Genomic DNA, 20,159 nt, shown 5'->3' on the forward strand with positions numbered 1-20,159 from the left:
ATGCTACAAAACTCATCTGAGCAATCCCAGTGACTGAAAAGGCGAAAGTAGTATAGTAGCTCTTTATAAACTAGTCTGAGATTTTCAAGAAAATACGCCTATTGAAAGTAAATGCCTTTTCAAACCAGTTATTTGTCAGAAAATTATGCTATGGTTATTAACTACTTCATCATTAATGAGAAGCTTCTAGATAACAGAGAGTGACACCTTACATCCTCTGATATTTAGCTCTATGTACGCTGGCTCCACTTATGCCAGTCTTTTTGATTTGGGAACAAACTAGTATCCGTTTTTCTTAAACTCTTTCATTTTAACTCTCTTTGTTCCTCTATCATCAGAATTTGTATATACAGTTATGTAGGGCTTTTTACTATTCTTTTCTTTCAGTGAGGTTGCCTTTGTGCCTGCTAATGCTTGTACTCCTTTGTTTTGTACTCAAGCCCTTTGTACTCAACCCTACCCAGGACTGTTAAAAGTACATTGTTACCTTGGACTTTCCTTCAGCGCAGGGAGTAGCTGGGTGTCTCCTTCATGGTTTGTGCCCAAAACTGGGCATTTTTAAGTGACCTGAGAGTTGTTTTGGGCAGAGCTGAAGTGTTACGGTACATAAGAGAGGAGCTGGTTAATTTGGTGACTGTGTAACTTAACTGGAGTAAAAACTGTGCCAGTGACAGCCAGTGGTCAGTTGTAACCAGAGTTGATTTCTTTCTGCTGGTAGCAAAAAGTGCCATTTGATCAGCGGGGTTTATTTTTTCCCTGTCATCTTCTGATGAAGAGTGTGTGACCTTAGAGATATGCATGCTGTTATTATTAAGGCCTTTGTAATTTCTGGATTGAGCTGAAATGGTACAACTGACGTGGAAAGCAGAGCCACAGTGGGATTATATGTTTATAAAATCTCAGTTCCAGCCGTGAATTGCACACTGGCACCTAGTGGTTTGTACTGGCTGCCCCTTGGCAGCTCAGGATATCAGATATTTGTTCTGTCTTAGGAGTCTGTCTTGCTTTGGGACTCCCAGCACCCAGGGCAGTGTCATTTGGGGGGACCAAACTGCTTCTGAATAACCTGCTTTCTCCAGAGGGGGCCCAGACATGTGCCACGCAGAGGTGTGAGGTGGAGGAGAAGGTGCATCAGGAGAGACCTGTAGCTGTCTCAGTGCAGTGCTTGATTCAGGCTTTGTTACATGAGCCACTGAGCTCAGATGGGTGCTGTGAGCTACTGCCCTGGTTGGGATCCCTTAACACGTTCATCCCATGGTGAAGGTGTGCACAGGCTGTCACGGTGCTTGCCAGTGAAGGGTTGATGCAGTTCCCAGCTGTGGCAGTTGAGATCGGTTTGACCACCTGTTTGGAGCGGCGGTGACAGTGAAGAGCCTGCTTTCTGGTGTGTGTGTCCGTCCTTCAGCTTTGAAGTTCCCTTTATTTCCTTGTGAGCATACTGCCAAACCTTTCTGGGGAGGACCTAGAAAGTTGGGCTTTGGCAAGATCTTGGGGAATGGTCCAGGGAAGCAGAGCAGTGGTTCTTCTACAGGCATTTAGTGAAAGCACAACACTCCTCCGGATCTAGAGAGGCTCCTGTAGATTTCACATATACATATAAATAATAAAAGCATTACATTTTCTAACAGTAGTTGTATGTAGGCAGAGATGCCTGTTAGTTCACATAATGCTTACGTCTTGTCACTGAGCTTTTCTCTAGTAATCAACAGGTTGCTGCAGCTTAGGACAGGCATATAAAATAGTGGTGTCTTAACTGTTAAAGGAAAAAAAAACAAAATGGGAAAAATGCAGCTATTACCTAGGCAAATAAGATACAAGTTTTAAACTTTGGCATTATTTTTGTATTGTGTTTTTGGTTGATGGCAGGGGTGCCTTGGGTGTTCTTTTATATTGCTTAAATCATGTACATAACCTAGAGTTAATGCAGATTTTCTCTGATAATAAACTCTCAGTTCCAGAGTTAACGAGCGGGATGTTTTCTCCCTCTGAACAGCAGGATATCTATGCTTGCTCTACTAGCATGTTCTTTTTCTTTTCTTCAGTCCCACTCTTGCCATGGCCCACAGGAATCTGACTGGGAGCTGTAATGTTAACTGTGGATGTAAGATTCATGAGTACGAGCCTGTCTGTGGATCAGATGGAATAACATATTTTAATCCTTGCCTAGCTGGCTGCATCAATGGTGGAAACCATAGCACAGGGGTAAGTGCTTCACCCACCCACCCACATCCAACCTGCGAGTGCCCCCTGGGACTGATGCAGGTCGGAGACTGCTCTGTTTCTAGCACAAGTATGCCCCCTCTGATCTTCAGAGAAGTCGCTCTGCAGCTGACTCGTCCACGAGCGTTTCCACGTTCTGCAAGGCTGGTAATGCCGCTGTTGCATGGTCCCTCCCCCCTTCCTTTCAGTTATGTACAAACCTGAGGCACAACTTCATTTGTACCAAGGTAATCCTCCAGCTGAGTGAGTGTGAAGTGCCACAGGATAGGGAGGGCTGGTGGTTCCAGTACAGGCTCTGAAGTCTCCAGTGTCAGTGGCCTGCAGGTCTGCCATTCCTGCAGGGCTCACAGAGGGGACCCTGAGTCAGAGTCATCTATTTCAGCTTGCTGCTAACATAGGCAGCCATGTCATACTGCCTTTCTGCAAGTTCAGCAGTGTTACTCTTCAAAGAAGCCTGGAGGGGTTTTTTTGGGCTCCCTCTCTGAATGGAAGGAAGAACTTAGCTCTTCAGGTAGTTGAAAGTGTTTTAAACTCCTGTTTAATTTTAGTTATGGCCTGTTTAGAGCCACTGGTGTTTGTCTCAGCCTCACCATTTTGCACAAGTAGCAGCTGCGCTTGCACCAATGTATTGACAGGTCTTTTGTTTGCGTGGCTAGGTAAAGACTGCCCATGTATTCTGCTCTTGTGAAATAGTTTGGCCATTCTCACAGCCTTTCTCTAAACCTCTTCCAGGCTAAATGAAGTGATTGTCATTGAACTCAAGTAACCAAAACTTAAAGGATGTTAATAATCCACTTCCTTTCTTGGAAATATATTGCCTGTTACAGCGCAGTCTTCCAGTTATACTGGACTGGGGAAGAGCATTCTGCTGGTAAAATGACACCATGGAAATTTGGCAGTTTCCAGGACTGGGCACAAGCAAACAAATGAAAAGTAGAATCTGACCTAAATATCAACAGAGCATTATGGTTGTGCTTGTTTCATACAAAACGCAAACTCTTAAGTTCTTCTGTTAAAGATCTATCCTTTAAAAAAGGATAATTAAGAAAGACAGGAAGTAACATAAGCATTCGTTTTCTCAGAACTTGATTGTGCTTTCCTGAAAGCTTATTTGATGTATCAGTCTGCTGATTTGCAGTCCTGAGCCAGCCTGTGAAGCAGGAAGGTGTTAGGTCCAGTGCTGTGCTTTCTCAAGTTGACTGGATAATGGTCTGAAAACGCAGGTCCATACGTAGATGCCGCAGATTATTTCCTTTATAGTTTCTTTCTTTTGTTTTTTTTTTTAGGAGTATCTTGCTTGTTTTTAGTAGAAAATTGCTTTGGCCCAATTGGAAAAGCCAGTGATGAAAGTGTGTTGTTAACTTTCGGTGTCTATATAAATCTTAGTTGTGCTTTGCTGATTTGAGACATAGGTTTGATCTTTGCTACATTTCACCTGATATCAATCCAGCATATTAATTCATTACTAGGGAGGTACTTTGGGAGTATATGCTTTTCAGTACAGATTTTGAAACATACTATCTCCTCTTATGATTTAAGAAAAGATCCTTCATAGCTTGAAGTTTTAAGTCTGTAGCTAGTGGTGAATAGAATAGGGCTGACGTTGGTAGGAAAATGTGTTACTTCATTAAATAATGCTTTATGTAGGGTTATTTAAAACAACAGATGTAAGCTTGTGCCACTGTATAACACGCAAAATATCGGTAATGTATAACATTTGGATTTAAGTTTATAACATACAGTGTTTTCAAAGTTAACCATTTAAAAATTGGAAGTAGGAGAAAGGATGCCAGTGTACATTTCATACCTGTTTTACATATATATTCCTACACTCTAGCACAGGGGTCCTCAAACTTTTTAACCAGGGGTCCGGCATGCGGATGCAGTGGCAGGCAGTCATCTGCGGCTGCTTGGTTTCCCCCCCCAACCCCCGGGGGGGGGGGCGGGGCAGGGGGGGTCTGTAAATACTGGGGGCCAGATTGAGGACCCTGGGGGGCCGTATCTGGTCCGCGGGCCATAGTTTGAGGACCCCTGCGCTAGCATTTCTGTTACATCTGTCTCATTTACTACGCAGACCTGGTTTCTCTGGTGATGAACCAAGACTGTGTAGTAAAGAGGACTATTTTTTGTAGGCTGCCTGTTTGACATTTGCATTTGGAAGCAATAAGGAGATTACAGTGAGGGGCTGCTGGAAGAGAGCAGATACTCATGGTATTAGAGAGTGGAGTGCTGCCTTGGGAAGCTGGATTGTCATTGCCTTCGTTCTCCAGTCGTGTTGGGCAAGTCACTTAAACAAAGATTCTCCCAGATGGTCATTAATTTGGTATTCTTCATATTCTGGATGATGGACATAAGCAATAACCAGAAGTGCCGTTTGTAGAAGCACTGGGTGCCTACTTCTGTATCTGAAGGCTCGAAAAGTTACATTTAGAATATATTAAGCTGTAGATAATGGAAAATACTGTGGAAAAAAAAGGATCCCAAATTATCCACCCACATTTCTGAAACTTTTGATCTGTTTCAGTTACTTAGATACAAAATTGAGATAACATCAGTGCCTCATCTCATAACTGGTTTAAAGATAAAATTTTCCTTTTAGAAAGAGTTAAGCTATAATGGTGAGTGTGATAGAAAAATCCATGTGAAATATGAGTCATTTTGTCTTTGTAGTGGAATATGTTTAGTGTGAGGAAAAAAATGCCTGGAGCCCCATTTTGAAAATGGGAGGTAAAATACTGGATAAATTGATGTATTAATAAGATGTTCAGTTAAATCCCATGGGAAAAAAATATGAGGCTACATCATAGCACGAACACATACAAACATATGTTAAAATTGACAAGCAACCATAATTTGGATATTTCCTGATGTCCAGGTGCTTAAATTTGCAACCTTAAGATGGTCTTCTAATGTAGCTTCCGTGCATGTGTGGTCCTAGGTTTTATGGATGCAAACACTGAGATGAAAAACTCCTTCCTGTAACATGACATGGGTCCTGACCTGTTTCTTCTTCGGCACTGGAGTATTTTGATCTGCTGCACACCCTTTTGCCATTAGATTAGTGGAAAACAATAGTAGAATAGGTGTGACAGGAGGCTATATCTGATCTAGCTCTTCCTCACCTTGCTCAAGTCACAGTCCCCTTTCCCTGTGAAATGCCACTTCTTTGTTAGTCTATTCATCTTAATTTCAGCCTCTTTGTCAGTTCAGGAATCCCTCATGTCCTTCAGTCTCACTGTTTAAGTCTCTGCTTTTCTCTTATTCTTTGAATTTGCTCCTGTCCATATCCCGTCCTCACCCACACCTGCATCTAGCTGGAAGGTCCTGGGCTCCAAGCGTGAAGTGCAGCTTGTTGGTCTTTAGCCGAACCTGGGTAGACTTCGATTGAGATGGCAGAAGACGTGTCCTGAATATGAAAGTCAACAGCCTGCTAAATTCCAGAATATGGCATTGTCGGTGCTACTTTAAGAGTGTTTCCTCACAGTTCTTTAAGTACAATAGAAACAAATCTTTTTCTTTTGAATTGTTTTGGCAGAATTTTCTGAAAATATTCCAAAACTTTTTTTAAACTCAGCCTAAATAAAGCAATGGAAAGGCAATCTTGTCTTGGAGAATCCTGGCCAGCTTTAAAAATGGTGTGGTAACTTGGCTTATACTTGGGGTAATCATGGATTCATAGAATGGTTTGGGTTGGAAGGGACCTTAAAGACCATGTCGTTCCAACCCCCTGCCATGGGCAGGGACACCTTCCACTAGACCAGGTTGCTCAGAAGATTCCCAGCTGGGAAGTGCCATGGGACAGTTGTACCATGTCTCTGCACAATTTCTTTCTGGTGTGGGATTTTCATGTGGAAATTTCCTTTTTTCACTCTCCTCAGGTAAGAAATTACACAGAATGTGCCTGTGTCCAGAGTCGTCAGGTGATCACTCCGCCGACGGTGGGCCAGCGCAGTCAGCTCCGGCTGGTTATTGTCAAAACCTACCTGAATGAGAATGGCTATGCCGTTTCTGGGAAGTGTGATCGAACCTGCAACACGCTTATCCCCTTCCTGATATTTCTTTTCATTGTTACCCTTATAACAGCGTGTGCCCAGCCGTCAGCAATCATAGTGACACTCAGGTGAGAACTCAGTTGTGGTTTTTCAGGTATTTTTGCTGTGCCTGCTATCACTGCTGCCTGCGTCAGAAAGGCTGGGGCAATGCAGCCAAACTCCTTCAAGCTTATGTATCCTTAAAATGTGAATAGAATAGGGCTGACATGGATAGTGTGGAACTTGCTTGTATTTAGAATATGTAACATGATAATCCACTTTAGGAAACACAAACTGTCCAGCAAATTCCAGGTGCTACAAAGAGAGAACAAGTAAAAGCATCATGTAAGAAAATGATTATGCCTGAAAAAATTCTCAGCCTTCTTAGGGCAACGGTTTGGATTTTCAAATGAAAATGAAAAAAATGTTAGTATTTATGATTATCCTTTTCTTCTTCTTAAAGGCATTAATTCCTGCCACATGCCTGTTATTGAATCTTCCCTTTTTTTCTCCACAAGAATTTTGAACTTGAACTGTAGTAGTGTTGTTGACACTGTGGTCATTTAAGGATAGAGAACACCACAGTCTTTGTAGGGAAAGGTATTGTCATTTATTTGCCCATTTAAAATTAAATCGTTCAGGTTTTTGGATTGGCTTTTCCCATCTCTGCCATCTGGTCTGATAAATATTCTCACTCTCTATAACATATTTATCCATTTAAAATGCATCTTCTGTAAGTGAGCTTCAGTCTGATTTTTAAAGAAAAGTGAGCTGATAAAATAGAATATGGTCTACTGCTAAAATAAGTTTGTATTTATATAATGTATGTTGCTGTTCTTAAAAGAGGAGGAGGAAGAATCAGAGGAAAATGAGATAATTACTAGGATTTCCAAAGCACACCTATGGGTATTGGTTCTACTGGTAACAGAAGGACAAAGAGAATGGTTTAACGATGTCAGTTTGGTTTGGAATCTGAAGCTGAATAGCTCTCAGAGTTCAAGAAGTAACTTTCTTTTGGACAAAGATGAGCTGGAAGCTAGAAAAATAGAATAGAATAGAATAGTTCACTTGGAAGGGACCTACAATGATTGTGTAGTCCAACTGCCTGACCACTTCAGGGCTGACCAAAAATGAAAGCCTGTTATTAAGGGAATTGTGCAAACACTGACAGATGTGTGGCACCAGCCACCTCTCTAGGAAGCCTGTTCCAGTGTTTGAGAAGCTCTTCAGAAGCACACCCAAAGTGATCTAGATGCAAATGGACATTCAGTCCCTGGGACCAGGTTAGAGCTGATCTGAAGTAAATCCCTACAAAACCTGAAATGCTTGTGGTATAGATGTCAGGTTCTCAGCATGAGCTGTTTAGCTGTGTAAATCTGCTTCTCTTGAGTGGCATTAATTGCTAACATAGACACACCTTTTGACCTGTTTTTGTCAGGTCAATCTCTCTTCAAATTGAGCTTTTTTAAACGAGTCCCGGGCCTTTTCTTTCTGTGAAGATTGTCCTCTTAACCAAGTGGGTAGTGTTGGCTTTGTACCTTCACTCGGATGTTCTGAGACTACTATTGTTCTGCTGCTGCTCACAATTTTCCCCCTATAAAAATAATAATGACAAATCTTTGTAATAGGTCACAGAGCCTTAGAAAACACGAGACAGATCAGGAGTTGGCTTTGCTATCCTTAGGCTTGGCTGTGAGCAGAGCTCTGAAACCCTCTGGCAGGCATCTGTGTCTCATCTCCAGCAAGGACGAGCACACTCTTGCTGTCATTTTTTTCAGCTCAGGTGGCTGAGGTTTACGCAGGAGCCTGCTGCTGACATGTGGAGGACTGTGCTGTGTCATGTGGTGGGATTTGTCTTCCAGTTTGCTTTTCACAAAATCTACAAAATGAAGGCAAGGATCACTGTTAGTACTGTGAAGCCAAGCACTGGGGAGTGGGCACATCGGCATTCCAGTTGCTCATGCAGCCTTAGCTCCACTACTGTGTGCACGTCACCTTTATAATTCAGAAACTTCTGACCTTATTCATTCTGTCTCCAGGTTTTCCATGTGTTCAATAACAGTAATAAAAAAACCACAACATTGGCATTGCACTGCAATTACACAAAGGTAAACTACAGTCAATGATCATTAATATTGCAGTGAGCCCACAACAGTGAAGTGCGTAAGGGTCATCTCCAGCAGGATTTTGTCATGTTCAGTAAAAAAAAAGGATGGCCCACGCACATGAACAGTGACACCCGCTGTGCCAAACCACGTATTGTGCACAGTGCATCAGTCTAAGATGGGTGGCCCAAGCTGGTTCTTCGATGTCTTAATTTCTGAGTGAGTGCTTGACTTCAAAACCTTGATTTTACAGCCGCATCCCTTTGACTGCAGCCTTTTTGTGCATCTTAATCTTATATTTCAATGTCATTAGAAGCTGCCTATCTTAATTTCAGACCTTTTAGTTAAGATTTAAAGGATATTTTTTAAATCAGAAGAAAATTCGTGGTTTACTAAAATTGTATTTGGATTGTGGAATATCATTGCTTTGTATTTAGTCTTTTGAAAGCTTAAGCTTAACGTTTTCCTTTGAAACCAATGGAAGAAATCCTCTATTACCCGTATTGAAAAGGACCGGCATTTAAAGAGACTGTTAAGATGTTTCTACTGATATTTTTCCTAAAGTAGCTCCAAAGTGCTTATGTTATGCAGAGATCTGTTAAATTCAGAAGCTGAGTCCAGCTTTCAGCAACTTTTCTTTTTTTCTCCATAAATTCTGGTTTATCTGAAAAAGATTAAGAAAATAAAGCAAAACATTAGATGAAATAATAGAAGACTATCATGAGAAGCCATCATCATTTTGGCTGGATTCTCTAAATTTCCTTAATGAGTTTGGATCAAATTCTTCAGGCCTTACACAGGTAAAGAAAGGTTAAAAGGCGTGACTGAGATTTTGATTAAACAGGGACAGGAGGGGCTTTTTCCTAGCAATAAAAGTTAACGATACTAGAATCTAAATGGAAGAAATTTAGACAAAGATTTTTTGTAGCTCAGAAGAAAGCCAGGAGGTAGAGCCAGAGCGTACCACAATGATTGTCTGTTGTGACTGTTTCTTCAGAGGAGTTTTCTCTTTGCCTGCTAGGTCTGTGGAAGATGGGGAGCGGCCCTTTGCACTAGGAATGCAGTTTGTTTTATTACGAACTCTCGGTAAGTCTTACTGTTACTCAGCATTTCCATAAAGGCTCAGCATGTTCAGCTTAAATGTACCATGAAAGTACTACAATTCCATAAATCTGCAATTAATTGCCTGACTACTTGTATGAGGGACGTAAAACTAATATCTTCTGAAAACATTGTCTCTGAGAATGGATTTTTTTTTTGTTACTGACTTTCTATAACAACATTTTTGTCCCAGAAAGAGGTATTTGTACAGTTTCAAATTTAGTTTAAAAATTAATAGTTACTAAATATTATTTTATAAGGTTTTTTCTTTTTTAGAAAACAGATTTTTGTTGCTTTAAGCAGTAACAACAGCTTTTTGCATTTTTGAAATAAGAAGCAATTGTTACTTAATGTCTAATTTCAAATGTTTCAAAGCAAAAAGGGTACATGGTAGAAGTCTTTATTCCACAAAGCAGTTTCTTTCAAGCTCTCGAACTTCCAAAATCCTGCCTAAAAGAACACACCAGGTGTTCAGCTACTACGAAACATATGAGTACAGCAAGCAAGGGCTATTCTAAGAGAGGAAGAGAAGCCACTATTGCTGCATCTGTAAATTTGCTTTGAGGAAGGATGTTTCTGACTTGTCTTAAAGGTATGATGTTACTGGAGAAAGCAGGAGCATTCAATGGGCTGGCTGCATTTTTAGCAGCCTTAGAAGTTAAACTCTGTTTCTGAGGAAGATCTATTCAAAAGAAAAGTTACAATTTTAGTGATCTCACTGCTTCCATCCATCTTCAGTAAGAGAAACATTGGAGCTTTTTCTCCGTAATCTAAACAGCAACCCTTGCCCTTTCCCAGCTCATGGGCAGTGAATGATCAGCAAGTAAGGCTCTGGAGATTATGTATTTTGTTTCTCTCCCATATTTTATTTCCTGAGAGCAACACTGCATTTTCTTTTGGGGGACGCATAGTTCTAGAAGAGCTGTCTGGGAATGGTAAATTGAAGTGATTACCTGTTGTAAGGTGCTGCTGCATTGTATTTGCTTGAATTCTTTCTCATTCGTGGTATGTTTTGTGTGGGGGATAAGTAGTGTTGGTGGGAAGATCGACTGACCAGTTTTCCATGTTTGACATTTCATGTGAGAACAGTGATACAGAAATCTCAAAAATTCTCAACCTACACTGTTTGGCTAAGGCATATAGTTTCTTTAGAAGTTTTCCACTATATGCTAACACATATTATTTCTGTTGCTATTTTTATTTCAGCTTACATTCCCACTCCAATTTATTTTGGAGCTGTTATTGACACCACGTGCATGCTTTGGCAACAGGATTGCGGCGTACAAGGATCTTGTTGGGAATACGATGTCACCTCGTTTCGTTTTGTCTACTTTGGGTTGGCAGCTGCTCTCAAGTTCGTGGGATTCTTCTTTATTTTCCTGGCCTGGTATTCCATTAAGTGTAAAGAAGAGCAACTGCAGAGACGGAGATGGAGGGCTTCGCCGGTGAACACTGTGAGTGAGATGGTTGGCCAAGCTGGACCCCAACAAAACTATGCACGGACTAGATCCTGCCCTACTTTCAGTTCCCGAGGAGACATCAGTGTGGCACAAGGAATGAACTGCATAGCACAGACATACCCTGGCCCTTTTTCAGAAGCAATAAATTCTTCAAATGAAAATGTGTTGGAAGAAGTCACTGCTGAGATATAGACCCCTGGCTTGGTAATGTAATATTTAGTTTTGTTGGTTGACCTAATTATGGCGCCTTGTAAAACACCTGTGCCTTCTATTTTTAATCTAAGTGTAACATGTGATAAAACCAACAAAGCTTAATGCAAACAACCACGGTATGTTCCTGAGGGCTGGATACCTCAAACCAACCCAAATTCTTCTTTCTCCTCTCCCAACAATGAAGTTTTAAAAATTGTGTTTGTAATTATTTCAGATGTGTCCATTAAACGTCCATGCTCTGATCTAATATCAATGTAAGGGTGAGGTATTATGAACAGCAGAAGAGTGACAAAAACTCGTATCGTTGATGTCTAGATGTCACAAAAATGCTTAAATGTATTGTCAACTTCATATCTGCAAATCGTATTTTTAAGAGATGAGTAATTACTGTGAGTTCTGCTACAAAGCACAACCAAACTTGTTTAAACTATGCAACTTATTTGGATAATTGTTTGTGCAGCAAACAATTAAAATTTTAAAGGTTTAAAGTTTGCTTTTAAAGACATTACTTCAACTGAATTTGAAAGGGGCTATTTTCAGACTTAAGCATTAATTTAAAAAAAAAACATAAGGTTTAAAGTACTGTTAATAACATGTTAAGCCATACAAAAGTTATGCATCAGGTAACATTTGCAAATGTTGAGTTGTAATATCTTTATCCTGTCAAAATGTGCATTAATTTTCATTTGATGGGATATAGTCATTCCTCACAAAGTCTAGGAAAGTATAATGCTTGGAGTAAAAAACTTCAGTATTAATGTATAATAACATATAAGGTGTAGGAATCATACATACGTACCAGAGCAGATACGTTCATATTTCTGTAATGTTGTTTGGGTAGCTGTTACTAGCGCCAAATCTGTACTTTTCCTGAAGAAGAAAATGACCAGTTATAGCTTGATAGGAAGAGCTTGGCTGTCCTTCAGAAATGTGTGCCAGTCTACTTCAGCTTCAGTGAAAAAGTCTCAAGGGAGAGCTAATGGCCTCCTTTTCTTTCTGAGTGGCTGCCTGGGACTTGGTGGGCCCATTGCAGCCAGCAGCGTGTGGGGCTGGGGCTGGGGCCATGCACTGCATGGTGCAGGAGTGAGCAGAGAGACCCTTCAAGTGGGCTGCAAGCAGCCCGCCCACCATGTGGCCTGCTACAAGGCTCTCCGCTCCACTCCTGGCACCGCTGGGATGCTGCGCTCCCTGCCACTGAGGACAGCTGGGGAGGCACGCGGGCTGCTCCCTCTCATTTCTGCTCCGCTTCTGCCCCTCCTGCGGCCCAGTGCTGGGCAGTATGGAGGGACATGCCTGGAGGTCCTGGTTGTATGAATTGTCTCACACGTGGCCACCTTTCCTTTCCTCAGCTTCTATGAAAGCTTCTATGAAGGCAAAGGGCAAGTTGTCTCTCCTTTGCCCTTCCAGGGAAAGAGCTAAGAATAGAAATTGCCTGCAAGCGTGGACCCACAGGACATGATGTGGCCTTTGCTTATTCCAAATTACCGTAGTGTGTTTTCTCCCCAGGAGATGCTGAGACTTTCTAATCAAATGTACTTGGCATTTAATTTCTTGCTCTGAAGGCTTTGTAGTGCCATGCTTATGATGTACTGATGTCTCGAAGGGCAGAGAATGATTTCAGGTGGACGCTAGGAAGTCAAAGCTGTATTTTTGCCCTGCAGGGAAAGTCTTAGAAGTTTAGGAAATTAAAAGCGCTCTTTTAAGAGGACTCAGTGATAGTCAGGTTTGGATTTTGCCACGTAGAGAGCTTGCATGAAAATAAATAGGAAAGAGCAGAATGTCTACATATTTTCGAACAGAATTATTCTTGGTTTAGTTTTAATTTATAATTGTAAGTTGATCACACATATGGAACCAAGTCCTTGAAATTAAAGGCAGTACTCTCCTTAGCATCCATTGAGTTGCCCTGCGAAGAGTAGATTTCCCTCTCCTCCTTTGTCAACTGCCTTTCTTTGTCTCCTGGCTCCTCTTGACCAGCACGTGGGACTACCCATGGGGCTGTTCCCCTGCTTGAAGTGGTGGCTGCTTATTTCAGAATGTCTCAGTCCATTTTTGTGGCTTGTAACAATTCCTGCTCTCTGGCTGCAAACTCAGATGCTTCTAGTCCAAATTACAACGTAGAGTAATATTGTTTTAATTACCTCCTGATATTCTGTACATATTAGTAGCTTTTTGGGGTCAAGCCTGAGAATATTTTTTTCTCTTATGCAGTCACCAGATACAATACGTCCTCAGTCAGCATCTGCCACTTAAGGTGTTAGCTTCTACACTTTTTATCCTGAGAAATAAATTTCCTTGGCTCAAAGGTATTTGGTATATTTTTTTTTTTTTTGCTATAGAAGATCAGAATAGATGGTAGAAAAGTTTCCTTTTGCTCCAGTCTCAAATGCCTCTTGCACCAGGGATTTCCTGCTATGGCAGAAATTAAGGCAAAGTAGCAGGACGAAATGTAATTGCAGCCTATCACCCATCCATTTTACTCACTTGCCCATTTAAATTGTCATGGGGTGAGATGAAGAGTTAACAATCTTTTCAAATACCTCAGAAACAGAGCATTTAGGGAATTGTAAAAGGCTGAAGATGAATCATCTATCCTGATCTATTCTATTTCATGCCTTGTGTGCTCCTGTTCCATGTGAGAAACAAGGGAGAACAGAGTAGGCTTGTAGGACTGTCAGGAGTTGACACTGATGGCAAAGAATGAGAGTGATAGAAATGACACATCTGCAACTGCTGCTGCTTCTGAGCTGATTTCAAGGGAATTCAGAGCTTGTTAGAATGGAGACCACCTGGTTTTTAGGAAATCCTGACACTTCAACTTCAAAAAATATTAGTTTTTTTGAAATCTTTGGGAAACTGGAATCTAGCAGGAAAGATGTTCACTTAGGAAATACTGAAAAAGCTTTGTTTACGTACTTTCAATAGCCTTTTAATTTTCCTTTCAAAATCATATGCAAAGCAAAAAATAATTGATTACTTTTCAAACAATTTTGTTAGGATTTTCGGCTACAGATAATGTTGACAAGATGAATATATTTCTACAAAATCACTTAATTGTATCAGCATCCCCTGAAAGAAAGAAAACCCAAACTCTGGCCAGTTTTTGATTGATTCCTAAAGGAGGTTTTATTGTGAGTAAGCTTTAACAGGCCAAACTAAGCCAATAAAGGTATGCAGGGGAAACACATCAACTTCCTGGAGAAGTCAATTTCAACACTGTCAACATTGAATGAAATATGGACTGAGACCTGCTGAACAAACACTATTTTCTGAAGTTTTTATTGCTGAAGGAAGCAGACTTGCCAGAGAAATTGTGTGCATCCCTAGCAGTAGTCATGATGGAACTCACAAGAAGAAAAAAGGAACTTTTATCACCCAGTGAAGGTGGCCATACTGTCTTCCTGCTGTGAAATCCTCTGACCATGAAAGATAAAATTCCATTAACTAGTAATTTCTGTCACCTTCCCTCTCTACCCCAAAACACTAAAGTCCAGCGAGTACAAGAAAAGGTAAAGCAGGCGTCCTGCTCACCCACAGGCTACTATTGGTAGGAAACTCAAGTCATCTACCTGCAGTTGACAAGCCAGGGATAATACGGAGCATCAAAACCTGGCGATTAACTACAAGTCCACAAAGCGCCATCATGCCATCGCAAGGACAGACTAATTTCCTCTTACACCAGTTATTCCTGATTTAGAGTGAGGATCATGAGGGGAGAAGTAGCCCAAACATATAGAATTGACTGAACAGGTAATTGTACCTGCTTAGCCTCCCACCCATCCTTGTTTCCTCAAAAAGGGGAACACTTCAGAAAGGGTGTAGCCATGGCCTTCGGTCCTTATGAGCGCAGCACCCTCAGGATGGTCTATAGATCTTTTGGGGGCTGGAATACATGGAGAGTGGGACTCTGTACCTCCACTTCTAGGCAAAAGCCCTGTGGTTTGGGTCCCCCTTCTTCCTCATGAGCATTCTGGATATAGTATGGTATAATTTGGAACTGGTGGATTTTTTATATACTTTCAGTACAGTGTGAACAGCTGCAAGAAACATGTTGAATATTATGGTGCCGTTTATATTTAATTGGCATATATTTCATAATTTAATATTTCAGTTCTTTGACCAGCTGTTGTATCTTTAAAAGTGCATGCAGTAACATGCAGTTCATCAGAACTTGCTGTTCTGTAAGTGAAGGAGAGACATACATCTACTCCTAGGTAATAGAAATCTAAGTCTGAAAGGCCCTAAATCAGTTACAAACACTTGAGTGTTCTCAAAAATATGTTTTCTGTTTTTTAAATATAGCTTATTAGTTCATAGCATTAACTATTCATTCATTATGGCTGTGATCCAGCAGAACACTTAAATATGTGGGTAAGTTTATATACTTAAATAATGCACTGAAAAATAATGCATGCATGTAAGTATTGGACTGAATCTCATCTGCATTCAAAAAGGAGTTCCTTTACCCAAAAAGTAATTTCCGTGATGAGCTCTTTTCCCCATGGATTTGGTGATCACTGTAACCAGAATAGCACGAAGTAGCACTTGAGTACTCCCCTGTGGCATCCACATGTGGCTGCTTAATATATGTGACAATGGAGTACAGTTTTTATTTTCAAATAGAATCCAAAATCAAAATATTTTGTGGACATACTCAAAGATAAATTCTAGCTTTTCCTGCCATTCACTTATTTTATTAATTTCTGGCTGGGGAAAAAAAAAAAAAAGCATTACATGGGGAGAGAGATTACATAAAGGCATCTTTCTGACCTTAAAGCCAATGAAATTGCTCAAGTAATGCTGTAGGTTCAGACTGTACCCTTTCACCGAATTTGGACCTAGAGGTTCAGGTGACAGATTTTCAGTATCGTGCACAAATGGAGCAGGGCACTGCCTGCTCTGTGCAACTCCAGACAGCATGACTGGGAGACAGGTCAGCACCTTCTGTACTGTTCTTGCGGGTTTTCCCCTCAAATGCCTGAATTACTGCTGCCTTACTACACTTTCTGCATGTGTAATACCACAGCCCTTTGTGCTGTTATATTGACATAAAACTGAATGATAGATAGGTCCAAAGTGTCTTACTGCTATTTTGGAGCCAGATTCTCAGCCTCATCGGTCTGATGATGAGGCTGAAGAACTGGGCCAGTACCTTGGGCTGGATGTTAACAAGCTGGCGCTTTAGCAAGCATGTGTGAACTAAGCGATACCAGGTGCTTGTTTAGCTTTTATAATCTGTTCACTGGTTACTACCACTGTTTTTGGAAGTCAAAGACAAAATATTTCCTAAACAAGTTTATCTTTTTCTTTTTTCTCAATAATGTGTCTTTTATATGGCATAGGAGATGCCATGCTTCATGCTGCAGCGTCTGGGTTCCCCCAGCTGAAGCCATCCAGCTGTGGTTGCTTTCCAGCGGCTTAAAACAACTGGTAACAGAGATTTACCTGGACTGCAATCTGAATCGGCATTGCTTTGGGCAGAGTGTTTGCCCCTTGTAGGTTAAACTTGTATCAACACATTTCAGGTTCTTCACACATTGGACTTTTTATAGACATTTTTATCCTTTGGAGTGCTTAGAAGATGGAGAGTTGACATCATTGTGGTAGATTCTTTCTTTGGTATAGAATTAAGGTCTTCTGCTTGTCTTTTAATATCATGTTTTACAAATAACAATTCAAAAAGGTTACATGTAAACATTGTCGCAGAGCAGAGATACGGAGCCCTCAGTGTGGGGACTAGGTATGGCCAGGGTTCATATGATTTGTCTTCTTTACAGTGAATATCACGAATGCATGTTATTATGTGCCCGAAGGTCTGAAAGCCTACCTGATCCTCAGGAAGGAAATCTTCCCTATCCTTTCCACGGAATAGACTACATAAATTAAGGAGGACAGTTAACACTGTGCGTATTCCATAGTCATATCCATTACATTAACTACAGTTAATAACTGTAGGTTTTAGCAACCTCCCTTCCAGTCTTTCAGATCAGCTGTTTTCTTTTGACAATACAGCCTTTTAAACACAGGCATAGCTCTGCAAGTTCCACGTAGCTCCAAACCTTTCTTGGTTTCAAGTGTTGTGAAATAGATGCTTTTTTATTCAGGTTCCATTCTACTCTTGTAATTATTACATTATCCGTTGTGTGCACTGTATTTTCTTGTTTTTTCTGTCTCAAACCAGTTGTCACAATGTTATCCTGTAACAATATATTGTTCATGGTATAGAATAGATGAAAAGCTGTGGAATTCATGAAGGGCTACAAAAAGCATCCAAAACATTGGTCACCTCAAGGAAGAGTGAGACAGCTGGATAATCTTTGGACAAATGACTAAACAACACTGTGGTGCTAGTAGGTACTGAAGTATTTTATGATGTGTTCACTATGGCTTAAATGACATATTCAAGGCATGTCAATGATGCGACTGCACGTGTTTTTGTTCTTAAAGTCTGGACTGCTCCAGCAAAGACAGTGTTTATAATTCCTGGTGGGCCAATTCCTACCTAGCTCTTCTGTGGGAAAGTACATTCAGGAGGCAGTATAGGATCTGGCCCAGCGCTAACAGCTAAGGTAAAAGCTATACAGACCACAGAAATCTCATGTGGGATGTATTCATCCTGCTGTAACATGTTAGTTTATTTAGTGGCTTTGCTTAAGCAGAGGCTGAAAATAAATTCTATAGTAATGACAAGAAACACTGGGCTAAATCCTGGGACTCCGTAGCCAAGCAGCATTGGTAAAGCATTTGAAGTAAATTAAGGATTGAGATCTGAAATATTAATGTTCTTCCATGGAATACCAGGAAAAGAGGAGTAGAATAAGAGCAAATTCTACCTCTAGCAATGGAAAAAGGCCAAATCTGGTAAACTTTAAAGTGAGCTACGATTTAAAACAGAAGGGTTTGGTTTTAAAATCTTGAAGACAAAATTTTTCCCTTCCATTTTGAATTCTTAAAGGTAATTATTTTGTGTTACTGTGCCTGGGCTGCTCATGCAGTGGAGGCATCTATATCCTAAATAGCACTAAGAGGTACACCTCCAGCTTATAGGTCAGAAATGTTACCTCTGTAACAAACTCCGTATTTGAAACCATGGAGGGAAATTTCAAAACAAAAAAAATAATATACTAAATCATTTGTAACTGAGTTTTGGTACAAAAAAAACCCCAAATAATTTGGAGCTAATGAGTTCCATGGTTGAGTGAAGGCCTTTCTCACAGAAGACCCATGTTTTTCCCCAGTTGAGCAAACAGGAGTTTTGCCCTTGGCTGCAGCGCAAACCTCTACCAAATAATTTAGGCAGAACAGCAACAGTCTGGGTAGTATGTTAGGAGCATGGAGTGGGCACACTGCCTGTAATTGTTTAGTTTTTAAAAAACTCATTATTAAGCAAATGTGTAGAGTATTAAGGAAAGTTGTAGAGTATGTCTGACTGTATGAGTGTGTGGGTGCTGTGCTGTGGTAAAAAGAGACTAATTGGTTTATGCAGTTTGTTTTGCATACTTGAGGCTCCTGTGTGGGGTTTTTCAATTGATATTTATTTCTCAGCAGAGCTTAGAATAATTTTGAAGCTGTGTAACACATCATTTAATGAAATCTATTGTCAGCATCTGTTGTAAACATGTGTTTACAAAACAAACTCTTGAATACTTGATATTTGGAAATAAAAAATAGCATATTATGTGTGGTTTGTTTCTAACAAAAAAAGCAACACAAAAGTTACGTGGGTAGCTCTGCAGTCATTCTGGATCAGGTGGTGATGTATTTGGTCTTTTAATACAGGGTCAGACAAAACCAAATCTTTCCACCGAAGTCAGTGACCATGGAATCATGACTAAGTATTTATCATGCAGAAATAAACTGTAAAATTCCACCTTTTCCTCTAGTGCTAAATTTGATCAACATTAGTTATATGCTAAGAAATACAAATCTGTTTGAAATAGATGTTGACAGTGGGAAAAAATATATAGGGTACAAGTCTATGCGCATCTATGCTGCTTAGTAGAAGAGGGCCAGGGCATGAACCCAAGGACTGGACTCCTGATGTCCACACTGCTTAGTCCTTAGTTCACTCCTTGGCTCTGATTTGGACCACACCAACAAACTGCCTCTGTGCGGTTGTGGGGAAGGGCTATACCGCAGAGAGCTCCTGCATGTCAGAGGTGGCTGAACCAGGTTTGGTTCCCCCCGTTCCTGCAGCCATCCAGCACAGCAGGCTGCGTGTATCAGGGACCCCCGTGTCCTCATGCAGCACCGCAGGGGCTGCAGCACACACCATGGTACCACACCACAAGAGCTCTAGTGGTTGCAACACAGGCCTTGTATTACCACAGATGTTTAAAAATGAAAACAAATGGAAATTGTATTTTGAGTCCACAGGAACATTAGCACAGAGCCAAGGGGAGACCCAGGGCTAAGTGTTGCATGACATGGATGGGGTCAGCCTGGTCAAGCAGTGTGGATGTGACCTTGTTCATATAATTTGGTTTTAGAGCAAGTCTTTTTGCTCTCTGGACTCACTTTAATTTAAAAGTATAGGTGTGTCCATGGATGGAAATTCTGTCCTAAGGCAGCCTGTTTTTTCAAGATCAAAAGAACAGCAGGTTGAAGTTGAATGTATTAATGTATTTTTCTAGACAGGTTTCATTATTGAGCCTTTATACTCTGTTTTGACCTGTAGTGCATGTTTCATGGCTGGATGAGCTGTGGCTTGTTTCTACAAAACTTCCTCGCTGCTTGATGTACTGTCAATACTACGAGCCCCCGCACCCCAGCAAGGACCAGACAAAACTTTGCTGCCATGGGGCAGCTGAATTTGCGCTGATTCAGGCCATGGCTTGCCTTTCTGAGGCATCTGAGTGCATTTGGTTCCAGACCACAGTCAGAAACTGTGGTGGTGTGCCCAGCACCTACCAGATTCAAGCCCCCAGCCAGCAGCGCAGCTTCAGCCCGGGATATGTGCAGCCAGGGAGGAGCTACGGTTTCACGGATGTCAGAGAAATCTGTGGGGTCCAAATCCTCTCTGACTTGCA

The 20,159-nt window shown here is 41.0% G+C and overlaps 1 protein-coding gene across 1 annotated transcript in view; it reads left to right on the top strand.

The window, feature by feature from the left end:
• Window positions 1-18,808, top strand: part of SLCO5A1 (solute carrier organic anion transporter family member 5A1) — a 95,130-nt gene extending 76,322 nt beyond the window's left edge. Inside the window, exons 8-11 of the mRNA XM_080378669.1 lie at window positions 2,043-2,202; window positions 6,099-6,340; window positions 9,378-9,442; window positions 10,664-18,808. Of these exons, the coding sequence (XP_080234795.1) occupies window positions 2,043-2,202; window positions 6,099-6,340; window positions 9,378-9,442; window positions 10,664-11,109 (913 nt within the window). The 3' untranslated portion in view covers window positions 11,110-18,808. The remainder of the gene's footprint in view (window positions 1-2,042; window positions 2,203-6,098; window positions 6,341-9,377; window positions 9,443-10,663) is intronic.
• The last annotated feature ends 1,351 nt before the right edge of the window (window positions 18,809-20,159 follow it).

This window comes from Falco punctatus, assembly GCF_963210335.1.
Source record: "Falco punctatus genome assembly, chromosome: 3".
NCBI lineage: Eukaryota > Metazoa > Chordata > Aves > Falconiformes > Falconidae > Falco > Falco punctatus.